We start from the raw sequence: 23,146 nt of genomic DNA on the forward strand, positions 1-23,146 counted from the left end.
GTCTGCAATATATATATATATTTTTTTTATGGTCAAAAAAGCATGTGAAGCAATTTGAAGGGAAGTGAACATACAGCAACATATTGGCTATCCTTACGATTCGAAATAACTGTTAGTTGGCTACCTTTTTCTCTTTGAAAAATATAATAAACTTTGTCCTGTGTATATATTAAACCATACTGTTTCTGCGCATGGTGTTTTCACAATGGAAATTTTAAAAATTGTGGAAGTGAAAAAATACAGTTGAAGTAGCAGCCGCTGGTGCTTCTAATGCGCTTGTCCTCCTATTGTCAGGATTTAGAGAAATAAGGCGAAAGTATGAATTAAGAACCATGCACGTCCGTGCCAACAATGATACATTAAAATTTTATTGTGACTAAAAGCAGTAATTGTAGAGGCAACTTAAAAGAAACCTTTCACGGTGTTTTGTAGACAAAGCACCAGTGCCTCCAGACACCTTTTAAGTGTTGCATTGGTATCAACTACATGTAGCAGATACTGCATTTAGTCGTCAAGCTGTTCAAGGGAGTTTACTGTACAGGAAATATCCAGCATCACAATTGTCACAAACCCTTTCATTGTGCACAACTGAGAATTATCAGCCACTGAAGCCAAGAATAGCTTTTCCATTTGCTTTGTGGAGTGGTATCTGGCGGTCATGCATTCTGTTCTTGCATCAATTCGTTGCATCAAAAAAAAAATACAGTGATCCCGAAATAACCGTTTATTAGCAGCAGCAATTCCGAAGGCACTTTGCTGAGGCTTAGCAAACAGCATTCATTGGATGACAGAGTTGCCATAAAACCAGCAGTTCAAGAGCACTTGTACAATTATAACAATATGTGTGTATATATATAGGTATATATAATTGAACATGACTTCTCATAGCAAACACACATAAAAATCTCAACAAACCTTAAAACTTTCTTTATAGAGGAAAAAAGTTCCTGCACCAAAAACAATCTGGAAGACAGCATAAATGAAACTAAAACTGTAATTGTATTATGGCATTTCACCACCATTTTATACATAAAAACAGTCTCCCCAATAAATAAGTGTTATATACAATTCTCACAAGCAAACACATTTTGTCTTATGGTTAAGGTAGTAAAAACACACAGACGCATATACATGCCAAGATATTTGAAGGAAGCTCTTGGAGCATAACTACAGTGGCTGAATGCAGTTCTTTACTGTGACAGAACCTACAGCTTAAAGGGGCACTAAAGAAAAAATTAACGCCGGCAACAACGGTACCGAAACTGCCGCCGTTTGCGACGCGCCCAATACGGCAGGCCTTACTAGATTAAAGAAAGCCTCGAGCTCGCTCATTCCCGCTATTGCCCCGGCTGCTGGGGCCGCCGGGGACCTTCTCCGTCGGCGTCGCCGCCGCTGGGAGGCGGCCCTGAAAAGTTCGGAGCTGGAAGACCAGCTCTGGGCCGTCCGGCAAGCCGAAGATGCCGCCCAAGTCCAAGGACTTCGAGCCGACACCTAAGGCCACTAAAAGAAAAGTGCCGGCTCTTTAAATAAAGTTTATTTCTTCTTCAGGCTAAAATGGTAGCTTGCTCTTGTGGCCATAAACAATATACGACGTTTCCCAAGACATGAGCCAGAGCAAGCGGGCAAAAAGTGCCATTAACTAGGATGGAGGCAATGCCACTGTCAAATTTCTTCAACAGCTTAATATGGGAGAAGTTCTGCAGGTGTTCTGCAGGAGAATAGCAGGTGCTCATGGCACCTGCCATTTTGCCAACATCTGTCATGGCACAGCCCATTGCTTTTGCATGTTTTTGCTTCTTTCTTCCCAATAACACCGCGTAAGGGTGTCAGCTACTGGCATGTCAGGAACCATGCCAAAAATAGTTGTTTCTTATAGTTTTCTTATTTTTATACTTCAGACAACGTTACATTGAAAAGCATAGAATGGAAAGAGAGGTGGTAAGGGGAATCCAAGCAGGATGGAAGAATAAGAAGGACAGAAGAATAAGAAGGACTTTTTGGGAGCTCTATTCTAACAAGGTTAAAGGAACAAGCTTGCAACAAAATCGTACAACCGACAATCCTGTAGCAAGTGAAATGATTTCAACAAAAAAGGTTAATGTTCATAACACTGCAAGTGGCTTAAATTAAGGAAACCAAGGACAATAACTTGGCAAGACGAACTGAGGTCTTCCTAAAAAAAAAGGTGCTGCAAAAATGCTGATAAACGCATCAAGTACCAAGAACCAGAGGAAGCACTGAACGATTGACAGAGAGAAATAGAAGCAAGTAATGCAAGACAGAAATCCCCTATCTGATTATGACATAGCTCAAAGAAGCTACGTCCCCAATAAGATATGGGGTTATTGTTCCCAACTCTGGTGACATGGTAGTTTGTGTTGATCCTGAGATAGATCTGTGGCATTTGCATGCAAAATTTATACACTTCAGTTTTTGGCAGAAGCTTTTAGACTGATCTGATTAAAGGGATGCCAAAGGGTAGGGACTTAAAAGGAAGATTGCTCTTTTGGAAATCTCTTAGCAGACTTGTTAGCATAGAAAATAGCAATTGAAGCCAAACTGTCCTTTCTCAATTTTTCATGCACCCAAGCTAAAGCAGTAATGAATAAGATATTCTGTAATGTCATCAAAATATTTTGGAATGCTCTCTACTAATTTTAGTGCCCTTTTCTGCAGTTAAATCCCCCCAGAACTGTCAGGATCAATTTTATTTTATTATCTAATGGTCTGAAATTATCTTACATATTAATAAGACATGTACAGAAACACATGAAGGCACAGATGTGGGCAGTGGCGCTGGTGGTAAGCAATAATTTTTTCAATAAAAACGCACTGGAATTTTATTCTACTCCAGGAACTTGACAGTGGCATTAACCCCATTCTTTCACTTGACATTATATTCTGGCATACTGAAATCCTGTTTTGAATAATTTGTCCTATTTGCCTTTTGCAAATTGCTATCTACAAAACTAGCATGACTCCATATTTTTCTCCAGTGCCCCCTAATGCTTGTAGCAGTAAACATACAGACTGCAATACATGTTTCCTTAATCAAGCAGCTGCAAGCAACTTAAAAGCTGGTCATCATGTATGTCTTACGATCTGTCACAAACACTACTACACTTATAAGATTTTGTGCAGTTTGTATAAGAAAATTGGGTGATAAAGACGATATAACTACAGCAGCATTTTTACATCTTATTCACCATGGAAAACAGAAAAAGAAAAGGGAGGCAAGTAGACTGCAAGAAGGAATAACAGCATGTCTTTGCAGAGCTTACTGATAAGGTGAACCCTCACAATGCATACTTATTAGCTTTTAGTGAGGTTTGGCAGATCTCACAGTAATAAAATAAAGCAGTGCTGCTTTATAATGTTGCTCTCATGACAGGTGCACAGAAGAGATCTCCTCAGAAACTACTTATTGGTCAATGAACACATTTCAAGTTGCTCCAGTACAGATGCCACTTCATGCTTCCTATACGAGTTCTTCAACAGCAGTTCCACATTTACATCAATTATGTTGGCTATGGTGAAGGCTGAGGGCGATATAAAGATGCACAACTTACCTACAGCATTCAGGCAGAAAAAATGTACAGTTACAATACCTACCAGTGCAGTCAAAAGGCAAAGGAACATGTCAAAACAAAGTGGCTCATGAAAGCTGGGCACAGGGAATAAAAGTAATAGACACAGCATTAGACACAAGAATTGTTCAATTAAAATAATAAATAGGAACCACAAAATACTTTGTACGGAAACATTTTACATCATAAATGTAAGTGTGTGTTCAGTATATTAGCAAATATTTTAAATAAAAGTGGTCACAGTTGTGCAGCGAGCTTTTAAACGCATCATGTGAGTGGCACAGTTCACTCAAAAGCACCTTCTCAAATATATAGATTAGAAACAATGGAACTACCAGAGCTACACACTTCCAGTTCAACCTATTCTTGGCTCATGTCAGGACAATTTGAGCTCTGAAACAAGCAAGTTTCAAGAACACAAAGTCGTTTACTACAGTGCTAAAAGGACCTGGATTCTGTTAACCAGTGCAGTGGCAGTAAAATTGGTGAACTGTCTGTTCTCTCCCATTAACACTGGGAGAGCCAGAAGGAAGTCTCCCTTAATATAAATGCTATGGGGAAACTGAGAGCAAAGAGAAGGCAGTAATTCATGAACTACTATAACTTCATACAGCACAGCTCCCAAGTTTCAGAAGGCTGTGCATTTACATTAGAAGCAAATATCCAATTGACCAATGGACACAAACGCCTAGCAGAGAAAAGTATGGTGCAATCTGTCTTTGTATTTATAATGAAAGTGCTGCTGAAAGCTGCTTGAACAACACAGTGAAAACCAAAATTCTATTTGCAATGGCCTGACAGCTCATATAAGGCAAGGTGCACAAGTTAATGGAGACACAGCGCAATACATTAAAGGGGCCACAAAGCAAAGTGCCGAGTCAGGCTAGGCCAAGTGCATTGCTCTTTTGCAATTCTGTCTACAAACATTTGGCGCAAAAAAGAAGTAATGAATGATTAAGATAATCTTGATTGGAGGCTGAATTTCTTTTTCTTAGTTTCTTTGTAAAAAAAAAAATAATAATGGCAGCAATGATTTCCTTGCATCATGCCCAAGATTTCATGGCCGGGGAAGTTTGTATGCTTTCTATACAGGAGAAGACTGCAAAGGATGCCAGGTTGAAATTTGTTCTACATGTTGATGCAATGAAATTGAATTTTTGAAAATAATCTAGCTTCATGAAAGACCTCCCAAGGTGTCACAGGCTTCCACAGACAATGGCACCTTGGGAAGTCCTTTGGAGCATGAAGGTAGTATTACCACCCATCTTTTGCTCTAACATAATTTTCCACAAACCAAACCTCTGCTCCGAGTTGGGTCAATCTATGTGCTACCTCTGAAATACAGCCTACAAATTAAGCTAGAACTAATGTTTTGTCAATGTACCTTTAAGTGCATTGATAGCACACAAAGGAAGATGACCTAGGATGCATGGATAAGGGCTATACCTCTCTGTTCCAGGGTTGTGAGTGAAAATTAATGCATTTGTTGCACTGATCAGCCTTCAGCTTATTTCTCTGTGTTTTCATCCTTGTATACACAAATACAACAAAACACGCATGATGTATTCTCAAGGCATAAAGAACTAGCCACTGGCACCACCCATCAGAGGCACCTAAGCAAGAAAAATATAGTAGTACTACATAGCTAAGAGATACAGGTTCAAAGCAATACATACCATAAGCTCCAAGTTGGTAATGGAACTTGCATGCATTTTTTTTTTTTTTTTGTCACCAGAGTGAGTACAAGTTGTCATATTCATGAAGCAAAAAACAACTGGTATTCTGCTGATAAGCAATACAAAAGAAAAACTACAAATAAACAAAAACCATTTCACTTCGACAGCAGGAATGACGAGGTAGGTTTGTTTTCATGGCATTGCAGATGCTATGCTGAACATGCAACACAGCACACATAAAATAAAGAAACCCTAAGACAGATGAAGGGCTACAGGAGAATATTTTAAGGCACTACTGAGTAACATTTATGCAGTCAGGACTCACGATGTACGGTGGCCTTAGCTATACGTCGCTAGATACAACATTCCATGAATTACTTGCACACAGCACAAAGCATATCTTGCAACAGAGATGACACTGGCATCATGCTGTGCATCTGTCAGACATAACAAATTCAACATGTACACACACACAGCACCATTCAAAGGAAATGAAAATGTGTGGTGCTACAAAAATTGAAAGTATGCAGGGTGGTGGCATTCTTCTGTGGTGTAGCAGTAAGTCGAACCTCGATACAATGAACACAGCTATAACAAATCGTAAGATATACCAAATTAAATTAAAAATTGTCTCGCCACTATTACAATGTAACAGATGTATGTTTATAACGAATCTGTTTAGTGAAGCTATTTTAACAAAGCTATATCACAAAACTTTTTTTGGGTCAAATGCGACTTCGTCATAATGAGGTTCGACTGTACCTGCACTGCTTGGAGAGCAAAGTGGCCACTCAAAGTCAATAAAGTCTGCCTGTAATCAAAATAGTAAGAACTGAAATAGTAAGGTTTACGGTATGTAAAATAGTGAAAAGAAAGAAGGACACAGCTTTAGTGCTAACAAAATGCAAGTAACCTGCAGAAGTGACACGAGGCAAAATAAACATCATAGTCTGTTGTGTTGCTATATAAAGGAGTTAATATTGGCAAGCTATTAATGGCATCAAACCGTAAACATAAAGACGGCTTTTATGATGACTGAGAGAGGATCGTTCACATCATATCTGCTAAGTTACAGGGGTAAGCAATTAGGACAGTTGCTTTTATACTCCCTTTTAGATGACAATATTATCTTGTAAAAATGAACACCTGAAACACTAATGTCTGTGTGGCTTCTTTTGGCAGAAATAATTGTACTTTTCTCTAGTAACATCATTACTATGATAGAATGCGAGGTTCACAGCGGTAAATTCCTCGCTGGCGTAACCTATTTCTCCTCGCCCGTACTCCTCCTCCTCCCTTTCCTTCTCCTGTACCCTCCACCGCCGAGGCGCGGGGCATAGGAGAGGTAGCCAAACGAGCGCCGCAAGCGCGTCGCGGCACCTCTCGAGTTTATACGGCGGTCGCCAGGGGGCGACAGGAGCTTTATGGGCTCAAAGACGCGCAATGCAAGCTTTCGCTGTGCTGTAAAAGGTTGGCTATTATCGCAAATTTTGTGGCTTTAAAACGTTACTTATGTTTTTAATAGCTTGTAGAGGCTGTCTGCCGGCCTTGCCCTTAAAAACAAGGATGCCAGGCTCTATGGAGATTAAAAATTTCTAATCGGCGCAGGTAATTTCGACAAGACTGACACAGAGCGCCGATTGCAAGGGACACACATGTATTCCTCTGGAAGCGTGAAAATTCTTGCCGGCGAGTGTACAGCGTAAAAAAATATTTGATTTTCACGTCATTGTGGATTGCTTCGAGCTTATGGATGTAGTTGATTTATGAACGCCTGGCTGTAACAAAATTTCCAGCTAATTAGATTTTTCAGTTAATTCGATCACGATCGAAGGTCCCAGCTGGCGTGCCCATGCATTTCTATGGGCCCAAACTTTCATTATTCGATCCTAAAATTGGCCTTCGACAGATAATTCGATCTTGACCAGTCTGCATCCATGCACTTGGCCCCTAGGGTGACCCCCAATAGCGACTCCTTTAGTAGCAGCGTCTATCTCGGCAGATCTTAGGGGACAGTCAGTGCGTTGAACACGCATCATCTCCCGTCCAAAATGCCTATTTTCAGTGTTCCCTGGGAATATCTTCAAGCAATAACAGTACCTCTCAATGTCTGATTACTGTTTTACCCTATTCTAACATGCGCCCTGTTTAAAAAAAAAAATATTGGGCCAGAAATTGCCTGCACAGTGCAGGCGGATACGAAACCAAACTCGGCGTTGCGGTGTTTGTATGCTTTACCGCATAATACGGATTAATAGCGGCGAAGCTGACTTTAATAAACCGTGTGGCAAAGTTGATTTTAGGAAACTGGCTGCCATTGTTCCAACACATATTAGATCCTTGCCCATTTTTCTTGCTAAAAAATCAGGTGCGCATTTGAAAACTTTGTTTAGGAGCTTTAATGTCATTTCTAAATTGTTTTTCTACTTTGTACCCATAGAAAATTGGCGCATGTTAGAATTGGGAAAATTATGCCAAATAAATCAGCAGTGTGTTGTGACGTTTTTTCTGCATCTCATTTCATTCGACCTGCCCGATAATTGTCCGATAAATGTCCGTTGGCCCCATCAGGGTTGAATTAATGGAAGTGAATGGTAGAAGGCTAATGCCAAATTCTGAAGCAGCTAGTAAGAACAATGATAATGTAAGTTCACCTTGGATTCTGCTCAAACATGCTTCAGCACAATGAAAATTTGGTGTGTGCATAGGCATGAGCATAAGCTACAGCAAAAATAATGTTTGATGTACATATAGCACGCTTCATACGTTTTACGCTGCAAAGCAATCTTTTGAGAAAAAAAGAAATCCCATCTTGGAATGCATGAACAATCACTAATTCCTTAAACCACTTAGAACACAAAAAAGTTTTTTATACTGATAGTTACAGTCGACCCTACAATCAACAGTTTCACTCTCAGCCCTCAAGGTGCCATTTTTTGTTATTTTTTTTTTTCACTACGAGGACTAGCCAGGCTGATGTTTGGTTTACAGACCAAAACAAATAGGTAAGTTGGCGTAACTTCATCTTGGACACAGTGCAAACAGCGCTTGTTGACTTTTGTCCTAGCACCATAAATTCTTGTACCTTTACTCTTACCTAACACAACTGCGGTTTTTGGCCTATGAAGGTGAGCTGAGAAATGCCAGTCCACATGAGCGCCTACACCAAAGTGCAATGCGAATATCCTTCTTGATTTCTAGTGAATGTAAGTTGCCACAATATGTGTTTCTTCCCACAAGCACTTCTCATGTGAAACAAGTGAGTGTAAAATGCATGCAACCTATGCAAGGTACAAGCACAACTTATCAAGAAGCAGAAATGTCTCCATGTGACGTTTGCTAGCTGCAATGCTTCCTTCACCAATAACAAAAGCAGCAGACGTGAAGAGCGTTTGCCGGTTGCAGACAGATAAAATTACATCAGCGCAAGAAAAGTTGCAGCTACTTGTGTTTGTCGATTTTACCTCTCTATATATGCACATTGCTACCCAATTATTTAGACACTGATATTTCGTACATGCTCGATTATTCGGTCAGCTTCGTGGCACCACAATTCACCTTTATAGACATAACATATAAAGACGAGCAAACTTTTGGGCTACTTACAGTACACCATTCTATAATTCGGACTCCGGCTGCACAACTGCTTGCTAATTTCGTCAGTCAGAAGAGCAAATCGATCAAAGTGTTTGTTTTGATATGTTACCTGTGCCCCTTTGAAACTGAAAGTAATGAAGCCAGTAGTTGCCGGCCACACCAAAACCTCAGGAGAAACTAAGTCAAGTGATGCCAATAAGTTTTGAAGTTAGTTCTGAAATAAGGTCTGCATTGGCAATTTATTGTGCCTGTTCTGCATGCACAGCGCTTGTTCCTTTACGAGTTAAATAGCAACACGGTGTCAGGTGACTTCACTGACTGCTGTTATGAATTTTTCTCACTCAGAATTGTCAGGCAGCTACAAATGACACCAACTCCACCCTCCATCCCGGCGTTGATGAGGGTGGTAATAAAGTGAATGAAGTGCCGTGAAACGACTGCTCTAAAGAAACCTGCAATCATTCGCCTGTTGGAGCACAGTAGACTTTTGTTCACAATGTCATAGGATGGAGATATGGTGCATGCATTGACTACTTTTGTCGAATGCATCGAGAGCATGCCAATGATCGAAATACTAGGCTTAAGCGAATATTCAATATTTTTGAATATTTGGTCAAATATTATGCTATTTTATATTAGCTATAGCTTGATTTCAGTATTCAATGTTTGCTAAGAATTCACAACAACTAATATACATATTCTTCCATATATAAGCCGCAGCCACACAAAAAAAATAGAAATTAGGTATCGCGTATAGCAAAATAGCTAGTACTGCAAGATTAGGCAAGTACATTTACAACCCACAAGTTCTATAGACTGCGCTAATTCATTCAACGTGTTAACACCTGTTAAAGGCCTCCTCTAAGAGCTATCCAACTGCACATCAAGGATCAAACAGCAAAGCTTCTTGAAACTTAAATGAAGATGTGAAGACTAATACATTTTGAAATGACTTGCAGGGTGGCAAGCTTGTATATAAATATGGGTTCCCATTTCTTAAAGCACTAGGCAGTTGAGTGGGCCATACAATTAAAGGAACACTAAAAGCAAATAGTACGTCAACGTGGACTGTTGAAATACCATTCCAGAAATCACGCAGTGCATGTTTTGTGCCAAGAAAATGCTTAGTTTAAGAGAAAATCCAGTCTGAAATGCCAGCACTCCTTTAGAGCCATTCAAATCACCTGCCATGAAATAGGAGGTCTGACACTGAAACACGCCATCACCGCCTTTTACTGCCATCGGTGAGTAAAACGCCATTCGACAGCCGGCACTGCGTTTTTTTTTTTTTTTTTCCTCCATAATATGCAACAGCAGGGCTAGAAACCGAGTAAAGACACGAACGACAGCATCCTAAGACATCACATGGACATGGCATTTTCTGCTGCTTCCAAAAATTTTGCTTGTTTCCCTGAATTCCGCGCAACAGCCCGCCCGTTATCGTGCAATTGTGTAAGAATATGACAGCAACCAATGCGCCCGCTTTTAACCAAATTCACTCTCTTTACTTGCTTTCATCCGTGACAGCAAGAAATAAATAGTAAAATCAGTCTTCGCTTTGTCTCATTTCACACTGAGTGCAAAGTATCCGATATTGCGTGTGCGCACACTATCTCGTAGGCCATGGAGTCATGAAAGTGTTCTGACTTCTAGTGATCAGATGGCACCACAGCATTTACCACTGGTGGCATGGAATGCATTTTTACTGGCAATGACGGCATGTTAAAACTAGATCTAGTATCCTTTGGTTACAATGTTGGCCTCGCGGAGCATTAGATATTTTTCATGGGCGTACGATTGTATTTATTCAGACAACAATGAAAGTTTGTCGCTACTTTTTTTAGTGATGTTGCGCCAGTGTTTGTCTCACTTTATTGTGCCATTCTACGCAGTGTTTTTGATTTTATAAACATATATATAGTTTCCTAGTGAGATACGATGCTACAGGATGCTTCCCTTGTGCTGCTGCCGCTTGAATATCATGTGCACATGGTTGACTCTTTCATGCGAGCTTCGGGAGACAGCAAAACAACAGCAGCACTACGCGGTACAGAAAATATGAATACAAGAGAGCACAGTCGAGCAAAAACTGAACCTTTTGACCATCTGCCGCATCGTGTCAAGGGTAATGTCAATGAGTTTTATAAGAATCAAATATAACTGGACAAGTGGCATTTTCTTCCATCTTATAATGCAATGCAATATTTTTTTTATTATCAGCGGTTAAGCACTAGTGACAGAATTATAATGAGGAGTTGCTACATCATTAGGCTAGTACTACAATGTGCGACCGTTAAGGGTCACAAATCACATCGTATATTTACCTCAATTTCTCAGTTACTAAGGCTCTGTTCTCAATAATATTGACCCCTTAGACATTTTTGAGTACTAATCTATTACTTTAGCGGGCTTAGTATTTCCCTTTAGTGTCCTTTTAACAGAGAAAGGCGAGAGTGTTATAATAGAAGTGAAACTCCCATGTTTAGACCTTACAGACTTGTAACCAATACACTCTTCCATAGAGAAAAGGAATTAGATTGATACAGAAAGCAGTGTATAAACATTGTGGGAACATGGTGTAATTGTAAATATACAATGAAAAAGAAAGCAACATTGCTTTTTGAAATCGGAAAGAAATAATATGTAAAAGTGAACAGTTTTGGACTAACTAGGCAGTGCTTAGAAAATGAGTTTCAACAGTTGCATGTTATGTGGGATCAACTCTTTTTTGCTGTTAAAGTGTGCCTTGATGTGTGTTCATGAGAGTGGCTTGTTGGGCTAGTTGGTACATGGTTATACTTGGAATGCCAGCAAACTTGGAAGTAGAAAAAATCGAGAAGAAGACATAGACAAAGTGACAGGAAGGTGGCTGGACTAACAACTGAACTTCATACATGAAAACGACGTCCCCCAAGTCCGCACTGAACATGCGCAAGGCACAATATAACATAAATACGGTCATCATCTTATCTATACACGTCTACACTGACCAAGAAATAAAAACTCTTTCTTGGTAAGGAACACAGATGGCGCGCTTACACACTTCTCGGGCCCTAGTTTATAGATTTGATAGGCTTCAATCAGCTCTCTTTCCTGCTGAGTCTTAGCCTTCCCCAAGATTGATACTTCACTGAAGATGGGATTACAACCGCACTCCTTACAATGTAGTGGAAGATTACCTCCTGTGCCTGTAAGTATCAGATTCGCATGCTCACGCATCCGATCATTCACACAGCGACCGGTTTGTCCTATGTAATATCTACCACATTTCAAGGGAATACTGTACACTACACATGTGTCGCACGTGCGGTGCTTCGCGACATGCTTGGTACTGCACGTACTCTTTCGCGAACTGTGCTGCGAGACCTTCATGCACAGTTTTGAAAGCTTACAAGGCGCGGAGCAAACCAATCTGACGTCGTTCCTTGCCGCAACCTTTTTCAATCTGTGTGAAACGCCATGTATATACGGCATAACCACCAAATTCTTTTTTATTTTGTCTCGTACTTCGCGATCCCCTCTGTTTTGTGCTGTATCTACTACTTTTTTTAAATCTGACACGAAATACACATGTTGTGGTAATAAACACCAATAAAAGGGCAGTGGAAAGGCACTGAGTGACAGTAACCTTAACTATCTCTTATACAATAAAAATAGCACACCAACTTACTTGCCAGCAAGTAGGAAAAATAAAAACTAGGGTGCAGCATTAACCTTACCATTTTAAATGTACACACTGGTCCTAAAAATATGACACGTGTTTTTCCGAGATGAGCACAGCCAGGCTTCTTTCTGACCAATGGCATAAGACACATCTCTTTCTAAAAAATCCTTAAACGGGCCCTGAAACACTTACTGAAACACTGAAACATTCATGCATCACTATTAAGTTAAGTCGCCTCACAAATCTCTTGCCGCAAAATTTTTTTGATTTCTTCCAAGTACAAGAGATTAGATGCAGCTACTGGACTGATCAGCGGCTTTCTCTCTCCTTTCATTTCCACAAGCGTGCTGGAAACTACACATGGGAGACGGCAAGGGGGCGCGAGGGAGCAATGCCCCGCTGGCCGATTCCGAAAGGTTGAACGCAAGACGGCTCATGGCGGCACCCCCTGCAGGCCACGGTATCTACACTGTGCTTTTTCATCTCGGAAGCCACGTGCACCAAACGCAGCCACGCCCAACTGCTGTTTTTGGACTGGCAGTGCAAAAATGGTTTCTGTGTCTTTTTCAAATCGCAGACATATACATTTTTCATTTATTTAACTGAAATGAGCCGTAACTGTATTACTAAAAATGTCCTTACAATCATGAAATCAGCCAATAGCTGTTGTGGTTCCAGCTGCCTGCGATGACGCTGCACGACGACATTGCGGAAGCGAGAGCAAGTGATGCTTACTTGCTTTTGACACGAGATTGTAAATTTCCTGCTGCATGCAGTGCAATAATATTTGGCTCACATGTTCACAGGAGCCTTGTTAACAGATCGACAACATTTTCTTACAATGCTCAAAAAGTGTTTCAGGGCCCCCTTAAGCCCAGACTACATGTATGCTTGCCAGTGCACGTCAGTGCACTCCTACATGTTTATGTGCCTGCCACACCTTGCAAGGAATGGCAATCAGCATCTGCAAAGGATATGTGCTAGGCATGACGCTACCTTTTAGTGAGCTTAATTTATACAGTAGAACCTCATTAATTCTGATTTCACGAGACCAAGAAAAATGTTCAAATTACCCAGTGTAGAATTATCGAGGGTATCAAGATACCAATAAGGAGATGCTTATTATGTCAACATACATTTATTTACTGAATGAATCTGTAAAACATGTTCCTTTTTTGCACGAAAGCAGTGTGGAAGCTGCAATTCTTGTCATCTCGTGGCTGATTAGCGCTCGCAGCGGCGAAGGCTTCACAAGTTCCTTTACAGCGTGGCCGCGGCCAGCGTCTTTATTCGAGACACACTTTTCACTGCCGCCCGCACATCCCGATTATTTTTTCGCCAGTGAGCTGATCGCCAACAGGTTGTCCATCCATCACAATGTAGCTGGCATTCTTCAACCTCGACTGCTTCCGCCGTGTATGTGACATTGCATGCACAACCATTGCACTTAGTCAAAACGAAACTACTGTTTACTACAACCTCTGCGGTAAACATTAGGGCCGCTGCTGACGCAATCATGGACGGTGACCACACAGGTTTGAAGGCACGCGGCCTACGCACACACCAAGTAAAAATTAAACTGTTTGCCGTAACCACTGAGGACGAAACCATGGTTGCTATTGACACGATCATGGATGGCTACTACGTAGTTATGAAAACACGCGGCCACCTTGGTGTTATGCGCTGCAATAAATTTAAGAACAAAAGGCTATAAAGGCACAACTAGTCACGAAGCATTCCAGTGTTCCTGTCATTCACGTACGATTTCTACTGATCACTACGGCAATGCAGACTCCGTTGCTTTGTTGGATGCTAGCGACGCTTTTACTTTATTGCGGTGCTTCGCACTCGCCGAGCTTCGAGAGCTGTCCAATTTAACCGGTGTGCAGCCAAATATGGCCGAATTAATGAGTTTGATTCCATTAAATAATGCACATGCCTACCAGGACCAGAGGACAAGTCCAAATTATTCAATTTTCTAAATTAACAAAGATCGAATTAGCGAGGTTTTACTGTAATGCTGTAATGCTTCTAGATGCTTAACAAATCCGTAAAAAAAATGTTTTCTTGAGTAGCAAGATCAGTGCAGAAAAAAAGGAGGAAGCGCTTCCTCACATGACATAACTTGAGCTGGTGCAGGAGAAAGCCGGTCTGTATCCCGCTGTGGCTGCATAGATTCCATGGCTGTCATGATGGGCCCTCTCATCGGCAAGACCACAGTGGTCGAGACACCATTCAGACAACCATGTCCTCTGATTAATCTCTGTCCATCACATCGCTCCAGACGAATGGCAACACAAGCCAGCACAAGTGCCTACATCTTTTGGTGCGGATTCTTTGCCTGCACATGCTCTGACACGCACGAGCTGATGCACGCTCCTCATGGATGTGCTGAGGCTTGTAGATGTGAGCTTGCACAGGCCAGCAAATGTACGTGTAGGCGGGACTTCAAATTCCACAACCACTTCTACTCCTTACGTGCAATGCAAGTTGGACGGAGCAAAAACATTTACACATTTAAAGCCAACTACAAATGCTTTTGGAACATAGAAGAAAAATTTTCAAACCAATTTGCGACTCAGTGTGGCACATGCTCAAAAAACCTTTGCAGTCAGGGGCACATAGCGTCCTGGCAATTAAAACTCCTTACCAAGACAAAGTACCGCCCTACTGCAACATGGAATAAACCTTGCACTGTCAGCATAGGTAGGCACCTCTTGTGTTGCTAGTCATGCCTATTCCTGCCTTTAATGATGCTATAGATGGAAGAACTCTCTTGGTGCAACAATGCAAATGAACTAAGACAGCTCAACACTGAGTGTATGCTCATTAATGAAAAACAAAACGCTAGGTGGTTGAAATAAGCATGCACACAAAGCAGACTGTTTGTGGATATGTCTGAAAAATAAGCTTTCAATGGCAAGAAGATTCAACATGGCTAACAGCACAGACCAGTTATACAAACAGGATACCTGCACTTGATGCCACCCCCATTGATTGAAAACAAACTAGACTTCATTTCATACATGGCATGCAATGCTGTGGAGGCTAGCAAGACTTCTTGCTGTAGCTGCGTTTGCACCAAGAAATAGTTTGGTGTTTTTTACCAGCAATTACGTGTGATTGCTCTTTATTTAGGCTCAGTAATAAATGAAAAGAAAAAAATTATAGCTTCAAAATTAACAAACTGCATTATGTGGCTGCTAATGAGGTGTTTTAAATCAATTTACGCTTTGTTGTTTTTCTCTTTGGGTTTTTCATTTGCGCCCTGTCGCAGTACCTCATACACAGGCTCGCGCTGGGCTTGTGCAAACACATGCGACCATGAAGCTTGACCCAGAAATGTGCGGAGTTATACATTTTGATTATTAAACGTATTCCATAGCTTCCACAGCATTGCACACTAATTAATAAATAGAGTATAGCCCAGCTTCAAACTCTCATGCACTTCCAACGACCTTGCATATGTAGCTTTTTGAAATCACAACAGAGTATGTGGATATTCAGTACAATTTTTTAAAGGAATGGTTCAAGAGTTGAATGGCTGATGTAAGTTCTCATCATTGATGTGTACAACCGGAAAGCTGGGACCAACAATTGCACAGTGCTTGCAAAATGATGCCTGCTACAATTAACTGTAAACGTCATATGAAGAGGCACACTGGTGTTCAGATATACTATATAAACACATCAACTGCATCTTGCTTGCAGAAGCTTTGTAACCTTGAAAATACTATCTCATCTTCAAACTTGCACAATATATATATATATAGTTTTGCATGACAAGAATGTCAAGTTGATGGAAGACAAGCAATGCTTTCTGTAGAACACACGGCTTTTCCCGCAAACAGAAAGCTCCTAGGGCGAGTTGGCAATTCTGCATTGTGAAAAACAGCACTGCAATATCGAATGAGGCAAATAATGGTAGCTCATGCCTTGTCTCATACTCTGAGATGTTGTTTTCCCCAATGCTTGGCTTTGTATCGGGATCAAATTTCAAGCCTCATGGGGAAAAAAAAACAAAAAAACGTGGGACTCCCTATGTCAGTGAGCAACCTCCTTAGCATGTGACCGAGCCAAGGCAATGGACAAGCACTGTACCCACTGCTCGGTATTTTTGCTGTCCTTGGCCTTCAGCACGAAGGTCTTGTCCGAAGTGAAGATCTCAAAGGCCTTGGGGATGTTGCGACCCCGGCTCCCAATGGGGCGCACACTTCTGATCTGGCTCACCTCAATGGGCTGCACTTCCTTGTCATCCTTCTGAGACACAACAAGAGAGGCAGCCATGGATGAGAATAATGTGTGGGCAAACAGGGAAATGAAACAGCACTGCTATCTGGTGTAGAACCCTGCTGCAAAACTGAACCTGCTGATGTCAACCCTGTTTCTGCTGACATGATCATCGAATCCTAGACTCACAACTTGTATGACAGTACTCCGGTAGACATGCCAAGTGGGCAACAATAACAATAAAGTAAGTGTATTCTGAGCTGACTGCATCTCATGGCCTTTTCCCATAATGTAGTAATCTTACTCCAATTACTTCACACTGAGGGAAAAGATCGATGTTTAGGATAGGCTTAATGTCGTATTATTTCTGCAGCTCACACTGTCAACACACTTTTCTTTGCAAAACCAGCCTTGTGACTGACACTGTGCCACAGTACTACTAATCAATTTTTTTTTTAGTTAGATCATCTTTTAAATCAATCAGTCAGTCAGTAAATGAATGAATGAATGAACGAATAAACAAATTTTTACCATTACACAAAATATTTTACAGGTCAAAATATACAAAAGGAGGTCCCACAGTCAAAGACAAAATTGGGACCTGCTGCACCTAGTAAACATACAAAATTACATAGCCGGCAACAGTGACAAGCGAAAGATGCAATTGCAAAATACTACATGATAATGCGATGAAAATATGCAAAAACAAGTAGATTGTAATTGTATTACGGTAAACCTGGTATACAAAGAGAGAAAAGAAAAAAAGAAAAAAAAAAGAGCGAGAGAGAGAGAGAGAATTTAAACAGTAATATTCGTACACAAGAACAGTAGATATATTTATACAAATTAAACACATTTTGACATATATTTATCACATAGCAAAAATTTTTCAATTATGAAATAAATCTGTGAACTTTCTGGAGTTTAATTGCAAATGGTAATGTATTTCATAATAAGATGGCCGCAACGTGAGCAGTCTCTTTGCTGTAATTAGTACAAACTTGGTAAGATGAAGTTGTTATTTAGTTTGAACCGTTTTAGTTGGTGTTCATTAGAGATGATTTGGGAATTAACGACAACAAGATTTGATTGTTTAATAGTTTCAAAAGGAAAGTGGCTAGGTTATCAAGGGCCGCTACATCCAGAATGTTTATGACACGTTGGGGCCTAAAATTGGTTTTGGCGCATAGATGTTCCATATAAAGTCCAAGGGCGATAACGCCGTCACCGCGCGCCGTAAGCTGTATGTGCGAGTGAAAGCGTGTGAGGGGAGCCGAGGACCGCAGCTAAATCTTGCATGCGCAAGAAAGAAAAAGCAGGGAGGAAGCGTGCCTTCTTCCGTTGCGCTTAAAGGCACTGGAGGGGGGGGGATAGCGGGCAGCGTTGTACTCTGGCATCAACTGCATACTGCGCGGCAGCACGTTGGCCGTATCTTAAATGCGATCTGCATTGGGGGCAAAGTCTAGGCAGCGTAGGTACGTCGGCAGCTTGTAGCTTTGTGCGTGCTGTGTGTCCTTGGTGCTCAGTAAGCATTGACGCAATAGACAGCACGGATGTCCCATCACCCGCTGCTGATGCCGCGCTTCCTAACGCCAGCGTTTCTACAACGAGTGTCCGCGCTCATCGAGTGTGATGTGTTCATGTTTGCCTGTGCACACTGACACCGTACTTGTTAATATAGTTGTAATAAGCAAATGTTTACAAGTTTATACGGACAATAAAACTACTACCCCTACTTTGTTTAGCTGTCTACTAATCTGCTATCGCAATCAATGCTTCGGCTTTCGGGTGAAACTACGACTTTTTTTCACACGCAAGAATTAAAATAAAATTGTGAGGAGTTCACCACTACGCTTATTTGTCAATTTGACTTGTTTCTCGGCTCTTGCGTTTCCCGGCTTTTTTTTTTTAAGGTCCCGTGAAAAACAATCAGCGGGGTTCTACTGTATTTTGTCTACCGTGTTTCTATTAGTCTTTCGATAATCTTACTGAAGAATGGTACAATGCAGACTGGCCTTAGTTAGCTAGTAATGAACAATCACCTTTCTTAGAAACCGCAGAAATACTACCACGCTTAAGTTCACGAGGAAAGGTGCCTGTTTTGAACATTAGGTTAATAATTTCGGAAAGAATGGATGACGGGCTCAGAAATAAAATTTTTACCTGACCAGGATGTTTATTGTCCAGCCCAGCGGTAGTCATTTTTAGATTGGTAATTACTGACACAACCTCGTTCGGGATGGTTGGAAATAAATACGTAAAATGATTGGGGAAGGCGCTTTGGATACATTTACTGTTTGGCTTGCACAGGGGTGTTAGCAAAGAAAAAATCACTGAAAGCTTCCGCAATCATAAGCATGCTCGAATAAGTTAGACCATTGTGGGTAATATTGGATATGCTATCAGCCCCATTTTTCCTGTTCAGAAATGAATCAACTACTTCCCATTTTTTATTTATGTCGGAGCCGCATGCCAATATTTTTGCTTCACAATATTTGATTTTAGCTTTTCTAAGCTGAACAGAAAGGGAGTTGCAAAACATTTTGTATTGTGCATGTAGCTCGATATTGAAGGGTTTCCTTTTTTTTTTTTTTTGTAGAGGTTTTCTCGGGTCTGCATCGATTTCTATAGTTTATCGGTGAACCACAGCTTTCAAGGTGACGCTCCTTTCTTTTTGCATTTTCTTGTCTGAGAAAAACAATGATAGTATGATAACAACTTTGATAAAATGTGAGAAGGTTAGTTGCGAATCGTTGCGAACAGCTGCAACAGCCAGTAGAATGAAGTCCTTGTGAAGACAGCCTAGCTGAAATAGGCAACCAGCACCAAGCTCTGCCTTGTTTATCTTCTGGTGAAAATCATATAATTGTGCACATCTGCAGTAGTTTGAACAGGCAAGCCATCATCAATAGAGGCCAAAGAAAGCAATTTGCATTTTCTGAACTGAATGAAATTTATTGCATAATATTTTCAATTTGCAAAACAGGAACATTTAATGCCATCTGTCTTTCGAGTTTAGCAACCTGTGCGCTGGGAATAAAACAGCAAGTAAAAGAACACACTTAATCTTAAAACGCCTTATCTGAACAGGTAACAACAGCTTCTGCAATTTACGGTTGACTATGCAGGACTATTGATTGTATTAAATAAATCTACATGTTTTGCTGTTTGCTACAAGTATGCTGGACTGCAGCATCACACTGACGTGTTCTCCTTCTCTCTCAGGACTAAACAAAGTACAGGTGGCCTGTTTTGAATGCACATACACAGTAAGATTACAAGTCTACCTGAAATTCAGTGTTAATTTGGCAAGAAAGTCGCGTACTTTTGAGAGTTTTTAGTGACCTTAATCAACCAATTTGCCTATTTTGGAGTTTTAGCAACCTCTTTGGTTACGTGTTGACTGGAAAACTAAGCGCAAATAATTTACACAAAGACACATGGAACAGACAAAGTCGGTGTGGATGGTGTCATTATGTAATTTATTTGCGCTTAGTTTTCTAGTCAACATGTGAGACCAACTAGCCCGACAGTTCTTCTGAAGTATATTTTTAGTTACATTTTGCTGGACAATTAGCGTTTCTAGCAGCATTGTCAGAATAACTGCTTCTCATTTCATCAAAGAAGTCAACTGTAGACGCAGCTAAATCGCAAGATTTTCGGTGAGTGCACACTGTGCCAGTGGAGGCAGCCTTGTTAACATTGGCATTTTTTAATGAACTAATTTTATGTTTTGCTGTTCGCTAGGTGAAAATGCTAATGCAAAATAAAACGCTATATAAATAGCCAGTAAAATGCCATGGTAAAATTCCTCAAGGTACTCTGGCCAAGTTCTCTGCATCTATTTTGTCCCATCCCAAGGGGGTCATGTGCCTCCATTTTTCGCTATAGACCAGAATATTTTACTCTCGAGCCAGCATTTTGAGCAAAGTGCACTTAATATCGACCCCCATCACCATTTGTCAGCACGGTTGCCGCAGGGGCTGGGGGTTGTCATGGGGCAGCTGACGAGTGAACACTGGTTGGAAGCATGCAATAAGAACAAGCTTAGTGCTATCACAGCCACATTCCGCCAATTACTGCAGCCCCCGCAAAAGATGGCTGCCGCCTACTAGGCGATAACTACTATTCTGGTCTATACCGAAGAGCTTATCAGTAAGCCAAGATCTTGGTGAATGAAAGCTGCTTTACTATGCAAAGCAGGATCTTCAAATCTGATTACGTTTTAGGAAAATTGGGTTATTTTGCCTTTTAGCATTCCAAACATTGAGACTTGCCACCACATGGGGAAATTTTAAAGCTATAGTTTAAAAATAATGAGGAAGTTATCTGGGAAGAAGAAAAACAATTGGACATAAAAAGATAAGATTTCGAGCAAGTCATCATCATTACTTGGAGACTTTTCACTAAAGATAAAGTGTTTCTGGATGTTACCTGGAGGCGTTGCCTTTCCTCCCCCAGAAGAGAAGTTAACGACAGTGCTCAAATTCACCTAGCACAAGATTCAAGAGTAGCATGGGTTTGCATACTCACCAGTCCCCTGTAGGACAAGTGTGCACCCGAAAGTGTGAAGTAGCGCGTTCTCCAGTGTCGAAATAACTTCCATTTTCTCTTCTTCTCTTTCAGTTGCCCCTGGAGAGAGCAAAAACATGGAAATACTAAGAGGTCTACGAAGCCTAAGTGCTATGTACCATCACAAGTAACACACAAAGATAAGAATACAGTCATGAAATGAACAAAATGGAAATAGGAGCTATGGAAACAATAATAATCATGATAAACTATCATTATTCTCCTGGCAATCTGCACATTTTGTAGGACAACATCGGAAAAAGAGCAAGTGACAGATTTTTAAAGAACTTTGTGGAACAAACCACATAATCATTTTTGTTCACTACTGTACGTTTGAGACTGCGCCATGCTTACAGACTGGCTACAGAGTAATTGCACCATTGCTCATTACACAGATTCTGACCAGTTTTCTCCTGTTGTTCCAATATATGTTGATGATAGATGCTGTACATCATGTCTCTAAGGCGAGTGATTGTGCTGGGCATGCCCACCTCAATGACGGGCTCGCCGCCTTCCTGGAGAAAACCTTGGGCTCGGTCAGGGTGGTTGCACAGGAAGCAGCCCCACAGGGTCAGTGGCCCATTGTACTCGAACACATCAAAAAAGCGCTCACTACGCAGCTCAGCTATCAGGTTGTCCTGGTCCTGCATGACACAGTCATGCAATTGTTAACGACTTTTGTATGCATGCAAACAACACAAATCAAGCCATGCAATGCAGATGTAGGCAAGCAATAAAACTGTCAAATTCTAAGTTAACATGAACTGTTCAAAGCAAGAAGACTCTTTTTCACTTGTTTCCAATAAAAATCTGTGGCAACTCCAGTCGCTGTAAAGACTTGTTACACCTTGTTCATTGTAGTTGGATGAGAAGGCCAGATGGATTCATATGCACTCTACATACTTCCATTCCATACAAACTGTGTCTATCACTAAGCTGTTACAAGAGGGCACCACTGAAATGACATCAGAGAGGTTTACTAAACAGAATCCTTATGCAAGAACTCAAACTCTGCTTGGGACCTGTTGGGACCCAAGTGGCTTGCATATGCAAGCAGAATGCAAGCCATTTGTGTCCCCTAAATTAAGATTCTGTATTAGTCTGCACAAATTCCGTTAAACCTCAATATAACAAAGTTGGTAAAATCAGCAATTTGCTTTGTTATATCGCAATTTCGTTGTATGCAAATAAGTACATTTGCCAATCGATGCTTTTTTCCACAGAAGGGGCTGAAGATTTTCCGAATTATTGAAACAGAAAAAAGCAAATTTGAATTAGAAAAAAAAAATTCATTTTGTTGAATTTGAGAGTCGGCGACAAAAGATATGGTTTTGTGCCACGTTGACGATATCCTCATATCGGCGGTACGAATGAAACAAAACCAGCCACGCTTTCGCCTCTACTCTGCCCCCATGATGGATAGTGTTGCCCTCAGTGGTTTGACGCTATCATGAAAAGCGCTGGCAGCGGGGTGTGAATGCTTCATCTGCCTCTCACTTCAATGTGTCTCAGAAACACGAGATTATGCAACCTCCAGTACTAAACGCAAGGCAAGACGGCAATCGATGCCGCGCCAAATCGGCATGCCCACTCTTTGCACACGCAGCAGATAACCTCTAAAACAGGGCGCGCGGTCTGCGTATGCGCTCAGGTGCGCTGACAGTCATGCACAGCCACGGCCATGCTAGAAAAGAAGACACGCATCAACCTGTCCCATAATCCTCCACTCCCACGCGCTTGATCGCGTTACTGCGAGCTCACTCCCCTCCCGTTTCCCCTTGCTCACGCAGGAAGCCGGTGGTCATCAAGCCACCATCCCT

General features: G+C 41.1%; 1 protein-coding gene across 4 annotated transcripts in view; it reads right to left on the reverse strand.

Moving 5' to 3' along the window:
• Positions 1-701: 701 nt before the first annotated feature.
• The window catches only part of LOC119446784 (ventricular zone-expressed PH domain-containing protein homolog 1), a 70,029-nt gene continuing 47,584 nt past the window's right edge, over positions 702-23,146 (reverse strand). For 3 of the 4 annotated variants that reach the window (XR_007466171.1, XR_007466169.1, XR_007466170.1), the window contains exons 15-18: positions 21,818-21,970; positions 21,288-21,386; positions 12,401-16,784; positions 702-11,629 (exon numbers count right to left, since the gene is read on the reverse strand). Coding sequence is in view for 1 of the 4 variants with exons in the window: in XM_037711332.2 (XP_037567260.1) it covers positions 16,569-16,784; positions 21,288-21,386; positions 21,818-21,970 (468 nt within the window). In the remaining 3 variants the exon portion in view is untranslated. Of the gene's footprint in view, positions 11,630-12,392; positions 16,785-21,287; positions 21,387-21,817; positions 21,971-23,146 lie in introns of those variants that run through there. The other variant, XM_037711332.2, reaches the window with a different exon arrangement.

This window comes from Dermacentor silvarum, chromosome 3, assembly GCF_013339745.2.
Source record: "Dermacentor silvarum isolate Dsil-2018 chromosome 3, BIME_Dsil_1.4, whole genome shotgun sequence".
NCBI classification, from domain to species: Eukaryota; Metazoa; Arthropoda; class Arachnida; order Ixodida; family Ixodidae; genus Dermacentor; species Dermacentor silvarum.